Below are 7,766 nucleotides of genomic sequence, written 5' to 3'. Positions count from 1 at the left end.
GTACTCCTCATAAGCTTGACGATGATCGGCTAATAGTTCATCAAGCTTGGGCTTAATGATGTTATCGGCGTTTACCTCAGATGGGTTGGGAAGATCAGACATGATGGTTGATGATGATGGTTGATCTTTAGTCCCCAGCGGGGTCGCCAAAAAGTGTGTTGACACACGAACACGTCATGTGTACCCTCGACGTCGGGGGTGATGCACCACACCTCACGTTGAAGGAGATCCGATCGACAGCGCGATACGCAAGACAGTTGGCAGACGTTTTTGAAGACCCGAAACCCCACACGCCCGGGAGGGACCCCGTCGGGTGTGCGGCGGCTATTAGCTGCCCTAGGTCGATTCACTTGCCCCTAGAGCCTCGAGATTTGCAACCCTCAAACTTGAAGAACAACGAAGAACGAGAGATAAAAACGATGGAGAGATAAAGCGTAGATGAAAAAGTAATATATTGATGTTTCGATTGTGTGTTGTTCAATCCGTCATCACCTCTAACATATATATGAGGCGACCTCTAACATATATATGAGGCGGCTGGACTTCCTGTACAATAAAAGGACTAAAAGTCCCATCCAAAACATCCAAAACCCTAACCTAACTCGGACAGCAAACTTTAGCAATTTTCCGGACCAACTCGGAGCCACCAAGTGATTTTTTTCTCGGTTCCACCGAGTTAACATGACCAACTTTCTGTAATCTTCTGCATCTCACTCGGAATTACCGAGTGAATTTTCTCGAAATTACCGAGTCAACTTGGTGTCACCTAGTCAGAAAACTCGGTGGATCCGAAATGACTGTGCAGCTTCTTCTACTGGTCTTGTTTTGGCTCCACATGTTGCTTACAACCTCCGATTGAGACGATCTTTATATCAAAATCGATCGTTTCGACGAGACGAAGACAATATGTGTAGAAAATATTCTCATGCGAGGTTGTCTTCAGGGCTTAATCGTCCGAACAGTACTCTGAATATGACATATCTCTACTTTGACCATAGTTTCGGCTTTTGAGATGAAATCAGCTGACGATGGCCCAAACTTAGAGAATGTTCATGTCAACACTAAGGTACTTTTTCATGTAGAACACTTCCTTATTTGAAGCCACCTTAATTATGTTTTCTCGCATGCCAAAATATGGTGTCAACATATGTCGTAACTCTGTTAAATGCATCGTGTACGGAGACTTGGCTTGGCGGTCCTATGATGTGGTTCTCCGTCTGTTGCCGCTCCTCCGAGTGATGTTCGTGGATGCTATGTATGCAATTGTCGGTGCCCCAAGACGATGGCTTTTTCAGGTCCGACCGAGTCCTGCTATACACTTGTCGTCTCCTCTTAGGCATTCAGGGGTGGGTAGCGTGTTGGCAAATAAAGCCTGGCTGAAGTTGTAGCTTTTCGTGGTGATCATCATTTACTATGACATGGCTAGATGATTAGTTTAGGGCCAACTCTTTGCGTTGTGCTTGTAATTGTTATGATGGCTAATCTGTTGTTTAGCTCAGATGTGAAATCTTGCTATACTTGTTGTTCGCAGTAATTTATAGTGTCTTATAATTTAACTTATGTCTTTTTATAAAAATATATGGTACCCCTTGACGTACTTACAAAAAAAAAGTTAATGAATATATCAAAAGTTTTTTCTTAAAAAAACTGGCATTGAATAGAAACGGAAGGTTGGATGTGAACAAGTGGTACATCGAAATCTGATCTGTGACCAGTGAACATACGTTTACTTTCTCTTTACGACAATATACGTTTACATTTTTTTGAGAGAGAGGAAGTCTATTTTACCTATTCTTTCTCACGGCCCAGAGAGGAGACCAGACACGTGTGCCCTGCGGCCTGTGGGCTGTGGCCATCGACCGAACCGGGCGGCGCCTGGCTGCCTTTGCGCGCTGCCCCTCCTCTGCTAGACTGCTGCGCCGCCGCTCCCTGCTAGACTGCCTACGTTCCGGTGCTCCTTCACCTCTATTAGACTGCTGCGCCTCCGCCCTGAGCGCCGTCCCCTCTCGACCCCGGCCCTCCGCTACGCTACACGCGATTCTGCGAGCTTGCCGTCAACATGTGATTTCCCCAAGACCCAACCCCAATCCCATCAAGCACTAGCCTGGTCGTTTTTTTCTTTCTAACTATCACAGCACTAGTCTTTTTTTGAGAACATCACAGCACTAGTCCAGCCTATCTAGGTGAATTTCCCCTGATTTATCATTTTTCCTTTCTTAAGTGCTTGCATTGATATATGTTCTTATTAATTCATGTTATGTAAATATACAAGTACAATTTATTCAAGGTGTAGGTTCTTTCTGTAGGTCTTGTAAAGGCTCATATCAAACAAATACAAAGTTTTACTAAGCTTAAGACACTTATTTTGAAACGGAGGTAGTACTATTTTTGTATCCTTGCTCTATAATATATTGTTTTGGTCATGTTTAATCTACTTTGCGGGGTCAACAAGTGTTGAGAGTTCAAATTTGTGTCATGCAGCCATATTCCTTTGATCTGTTTATGCTTTGCCATGGGGTACTACTCTTTGGGATCATTCTAACTGCTTGATTTTTGACCTGAGACTTGCTCGAATCCTGGCTCCATGAATCTGCTAGCTATTGTTTTGTTAAGTTTCCGCCGTCTGAGAATCTGATTATGAGAACGGAACATGATCCATTATAATAGCACATTGATTCATAGCAGCAAGTTAGCACTTAGCAGTCAGGGCTGATGGACTTATCTATCAGATCAAAGGGATTTTTTATTTGGAATCGTAAGTAGTCATTACTCATTAGCCTTGACTGTATTTGTTTACTAGTCTATTAGATGGATTTATAATCTTCTTGAACACATGAAATTGTGGATGGTGTTGTTTCTACGTCTATTGCCAAATGTAAATTATACGTTTGCAAAACAGAAGAACAAGGGTAGTACTTTGAATTTTTTTGAAACTAAAATACCCAAACGTTAAACTTTAGCGGTGTGTATTTTTGATGGTATAGTGGCGAAGATAAATCTTTTAATGGCCTGGCTGTGCTCCTTACTGCATTATTTCTCTTAAAGAGGTGCCTTTGTTTGAATTTTGATCATCGTTCATCTTCATGAAAATCCAGGTCACGGTAAGCAGGAGCACCAGTGGTTTTACACAATGGTTCATTTCAAGAACAGGTACATGGTGATGGAGGTCTTCATCGACGCTAGCAGAGGAGAGGCTGATCCTGTCATCCTCACCCAGTTCAACATAACCAAAGTGATCAGAGATAGCATCCAGCTCAACTTTGGGGAATGTGGTCTAGCTGCATCTCTTGGATCATTGCAAGGTGCTAATAGTGTTTGCAGTCTGTTTTCCAGTTCTGTTTAGACTTGTAGAAGTAGTTCTGAGCTCTGGTTATTTTCTGCAGTGAAGTATGTAAATCCTGTGACGAAGCTTTGCGTAATCCGAATGTCGCGTGAAGATCACCAGAAAGTGTGGGCTGCTATCACAATGGTCAGGAGCATTGGGAAGATCCCAGTGTCGTTCAACCTCTTGGACGTGAGTGGTGAGTGGATAATTGATGGTAAAACCACATCAATCTTTGTTCTTTTCTTTCTAATAATCAATTTGCTGCACCATGAGTCTATTTAACAACCTGCATCTTAGTACTTTTGAGTGTAAGTTGAAGTTCAGTTAGCAACCGCATGACCTCCCTTCTATTTTTTGTGCATGCATGTATTTGTTGAGTTTGTTGAAACTACTTATCTCACTCAGACCTGGAGACTTGGTTTTGATGTATTCCCTGCACAAGCTTTGGCCTGATGATGTATGTTTTTCTATGTATAGAGCCCAGACTTAGGTTCTGAGTGTTTTGTCTCTGCACAAACTTTGGCCTGTTGATGCTACTCCATGTATAGTTTTTATGCTCATCCTCATATCGTTTGGTGTACTTGTTACTATTTTGTTGTGATCCCGAAGAGAAAGGAATGTTTTGCAAGGCCAATTGTGGCAGTTCAGAGCTGACCATCAATCTCCTACCTATCCAGGAAGTATCAGGGCCTGCAAGAAAGCCGCGCTGGAGTGCGAAGAAGCGAAGTTTGAGCAGTACAAGCTGGCTGCTGGTGACCGCATGACGCAGGAGATTATCGAATCCGTTCAGGGTTGCTTTGGCAAACTTAAAGGATTAGACAGTTAGTAAATTAAAGTTTGCCCCATGCCAGCAGTCTGAAAAAGAACCTATAATCTAGACAAACGGCATTGTCGTTGCTCGGTCCAAGGGTGCAACACGGCGGCATCCATCCCCAAAAAAGACCTATTAAAGAGGGAGCTTAGGAAAAAGGATGTTCTTGTGGAAGAAATGGTGTGTAGCTAATCATGATCAAGCCAGCATCTGGTATGGCGCAAAAGAATGATGCAGTTTAGCCAACGTTTTCCTTTTTTTTTAAGCTGATGGTACTACACTTTATCAAGCGTTTTCATGTGTTCTTAGTCTGATGCTCACGCTTTGGAATCAGAGCATATGCTCCATAATAGTTCCACTGATGAAAAAGAGAAATTGAGTAGTACAATATCCTCCAAAGAAGCAAAGCGAGAATAAAATTTTGCTAGGTTAATAAACATGGGGCATGAGAAGCGAATCAATCCAGACAGCAAATTTTAACGCGCCAGTCATGTGTCAAACTAGAAACAGTATTTTGCAAAAGCGGAACAGATGGAACCTGATGAAGTGGCGAACATAAATCCCACAGGTTAACCAGCTAGCCTATGCGGCACAACACGCGTCGTTTGCTGCAGTGCAAACTATTTTCATTTCTTAATGCTCTCTGCCACCTAGCTTCAAAGGGACTGGGGATATACATTGGCACATCACCCCTGATAAAATACAAAACGAATTGTGCAGGAGGGAATGGAAGGAAACAAAATTTGGTTGGTGTGTTCAGATCCACAAGCCACAACAATGCGTACCTACCAATTATCTTACCTGATCAATTCAGTCCCTTCAAATTAATACTCCATCTGTATCAAAATATAAGACGTTTTTGCAGTTCAGGTTGTACCAGATAAGAGCAAAACCATGAATCGGAGCAGTTTCACAACGGCTAATAGGCACAAGAAAAACTCAAGCAACAATCTGGCACATCCTTTTAACCAACTCCAACATAAATCCATGTTTACCATAAATACCATCAGCTTCCTGTAAACAAGTCAAATTTTAGGCTGCAAATTCAACTTCACAATTCATATGACAAAATTGACAAGCAACTTCACATTCGAAGAATTTACTCGGATCCCATACATTGATTTTGGGTGACAGGAACATTCAACAGAAAGGTCATGAATGTTACATGTATCCTGATTATCAGGGCATGTTACAACTGAGACAGGCCAATAAAGCATCTGATAAGACAAGCAACCATCACTTTATTATAGTCTATAAACACACAATACGTTGCTATTCCAGCCACAAGGATAATGAGGTGCCAAAAAGAATATCCAAGAACATCCTGACAATTTTTAAACTCACCGAATCACGACAGTGATAACAGGTGTTGCATTTATACATCTTATAACATTGGATTGTATGTAAGCAATAGTACAGTTTTATATAGAAGGTGCATCCTCTTGCAAGTTTGAGGATATGGTAAAACTAGTTTTTCTCCTAATGTTTTTGAGACACAGAAGCAATGTTTCCCTTCACAACATCAAGGGTAGGCAAGGAGGCCCATCAGAAGTTGCCTGCAGATAACACCAGACACAACAATCAGTTTACAAGATTATGATCATGGAAGCTAGGCATACTCTATATTAGTACACACCAGAGCAGTGTGCTTTAGCTTTCTATTATGGACAGTGATGATTCTTACAACTATACAAAACCTCTGATCGAATAAATACTTCAGGAAATTAGACACAATATAAAGAGGAGCCTTAGAATTTTCATTTCCTATTAATGAATGTCCTATCTGATCCTACAATTCGCCAGCTGATTATACTACTACCCTGCAACAGTATTCCCCCGAGACTGGTCATAGATTGGGAACTCCCAACCATCTAATCTCAAAATCTACCACAACAAATGGACAAACAAGCATCAAGGACCCCCAAATCATACCTATCGAACGAGAGCTCAGTGGTGGTGTCCGTGGCCGTGGTCATGGCCGTGGGAGGAGGAAGAGCAGCCGCCCTTGCCGCCGCTGGTCCCCTCGCCGCCGTCCCCCGGCGGATTGCCGCGGCCGCCGTCAGCCTCGTCGTCGCTGCAGTCCTCGTCGAAGGGCACCTCCTTGTGGAAGATGCAGCACTTTTTGGAGCTCTTGCGGCCAAGGGACTCGTTGTCGACGGTCCCCTCCTTCCAGGACACCTTCTTCTTCGCCCGCCGCTTCAGCCGCAGGACCACCGTCTCCGGCGGCGGCGGAGCAGCGGCAGGGGCGGAGGAGGAAGGGGAGGGGTCGATCGTCACGGTCACGGATCTGGATGATGACGACGGAGGCGGCCCGCGGGTAGCCATAGCGATCTGCGATTTCTCCTCGTTTCTCTACTCTCGCTTGTCTAAACTTTCCCCCCTTTCGCCCCCCTTCAGATTTGTTTTATTTTTCATCATGTTTTGGGGTGCCCCCTTGGAAAATGGGAAGAACGGTGTTCCGTGCGCATTGCCAGTTTGACACGTTTCTTCTGTCAGAAAATCCAATTTAAAACTATTTTTACTGTTTCATATTCCGTTTATAAATATAAGTCTTTAGATATTTCTCTAAAAGTATCTCAAACCGCCGCGCTAAATAAGGGCCGCGCCGCAAATTTACCCATTTTAACGCACGTCAATCGAAAAAGTATCTCTAACGTGCAATAACCGCACGCGCGGCATATAGGGTTGGGCGCATGGTCTGAATCCCCATCGCAATGCGTATTTGGAGCGTCCGCTTTCGCGCGCGGCACACACGAGCGCTCGCGCCGCACTCTCTCCCACCCCTTCACCTTCGCCCCTGCACGCGCGCCCGCTCCCCATCACCCCCTCCTACATCCGCGAAGAAGAACAAGGCGGCGGGCGGCTCCGGCACCTCGAAGGCGTAGAGGAAGAAGCTTGCAGGGCGTGTGAGGGGCGAGGCGGCTAACGAAGCGCCGGCGAGCTCACTTGTTGAGCCGGCGGCCGACACGCACAATGTGTTCGACGATATGCCCCAAAGGTAGAAAATTTTCCCAACTTTTTTTTTTGTTCTTTTTTGGAATGCATACATATAGATACTTATTTGCATTGTTCTATATACTTTGTAGTGTCAATGACGATGCATACATGTCAACTATGGGTGTTGGCTCGAACAATTCGCATTGGTCTCAAACCAATGACATCCATTTGGAAGACCATGAGTTCGAGGTGGACGAGGATGGTGAGGGCATTGTCGGCGCACCGAAAGAAAGAGGAGGCAACTACACCAACGAGGAAGATGTCGTGCTATGCAAAACTTGGTTGGATGTGTCGAGGGATCCGTCCATTGAAGGTGATCAAAGTAGAGAGGTTTATTGGCTCCGGATGAAATAACACTTTGATCTTTGCAACGTGAGTGGAATTGACCGCTCCGCACGATCGCTTCGCTCCCGGTGGTCGACCATCAACAAGGATTATCAACAATGGGCGGCCACACAAAAAGCGGTTGAAAAGTTAAACACAAGTGACACCAATGATAACGATAGGGTAAGTGTCATTTCATCATTCCTCATGTTCATCATCATGCTTGTTGTTGGTGTTCCTTGTGCTAAATATTGCACAAACTTGTTTTATTCATGTAGTTAAATATTGCACAAAACTTGTTCAAAGGAG

At 44.1% G+C, this 7,766-nt stretch overlaps 2 protein-coding genes across 3 annotated transcripts; one reads left to right on the top strand and one right to left on the bottom strand.

The window, feature by feature from the left end:
- Positions 1 to 1,827: 1,827 nt before the first annotated feature.
- On the top strand, positions 1,828 to 4,444 carry LOC123426419 (probable ribonuclease P/MRP protein subunit POP5). Of its 2 annotated transcripts, none has more exons than XM_045110257.1 (4): positions 1,828 to 2,061; positions 3,096 to 3,302; positions 3,384 to 3,521; positions 4,003 to 4,444. In XM_045110257.1, exons 2-4 carry the CDS (start codon positions 3,131 to 3,133, stop codon positions 4,149 to 4,151), a joined length of 459 nt encoding a protein of 152 aa, XP_044966192.1. In that variant the 5' UTR covers positions 1,828 to 2,061; positions 3,096 to 3,130; the 3' UTR covers positions 4,152 to 4,444. The 2 variants fall into 2 exon arrangements, with proteins under 2 accessions (XP_044966192.1, XP_044966191.1); XM_045110256.1 differs by having other exon boundaries at positions 1,828 to 2,183.
- A 913-nt stretch (positions 4,445 to 5,357) lies between these two features.
- Positions 5,358 to 6,554, bottom strand: LOC123426421 (protein phosphatase 1 regulatory subunit INH3). The gene is made up of 2 exons (XM_045110258.1): positions 6,069 to 6,554; positions 5,358 to 5,692 (listed from the first exon to the last, which is right to left on the bottom strand). Exon 1 carries the CDS (start codon positions 6,459 to 6,461, stop codon positions 6,084 to 6,086), a length of 378 nt encoding a protein of 125 aa, XP_044966193.1. The 5' UTR covers positions 6,462 to 6,554; the 3' UTR covers positions 5,358 to 5,692; positions 6,069 to 6,083.
- Between the last annotated feature and the right edge of the window lie 1,212 nt (positions 6,555 to 7,766).

This window comes from Hordeum vulgare, chromosome 2H (genome assembly GCF_904849725.1).
Source record: "Hordeum vulgare subsp. vulgare chromosome 2H, MorexV3_pseudomolecules_assembly, whole genome shotgun sequence".
Classification (NCBI taxonomy): Eukaryota; Viridiplantae; Streptophyta; class Magnoliopsida; order Poales; family Poaceae; genus Hordeum; species Hordeum vulgare.
The sequence above is the reverse complement of the archived record's forward strand: the minus strand, read 5'-3'. Positions and strand labels throughout refer to the sequence as shown.

Coding starts and splice junctions, on each gene's coding strand:
- LOC123426419 (XM_045110257.1), top strand. CDS start 3,131: ATGGTTCATTTCAAGAACAGGTACATGGTGATGGAGGTCTTCATCGAC. Junction 3,303..3,383: donor ATCTCTTGGATCATTGCAAG/GTGCTAATAGTG, acceptor TATTTTCTGCAG/TGAAGTATGTAAATCCTGTG. Junction 3,522..4,002: donor CAACCTCTTGGACGTGAGTG/GTGAGTGGATAA, acceptor CTACCTATCCAG/GAAGTATCAGGGCCTGCAAG.
- LOC123426421 (XM_045110258.1), bottom strand. CDS start 6,461: ATGGCTACCCGCGGGCCGCCTCCGTCGTCATCATCCAGATCCGTGACC.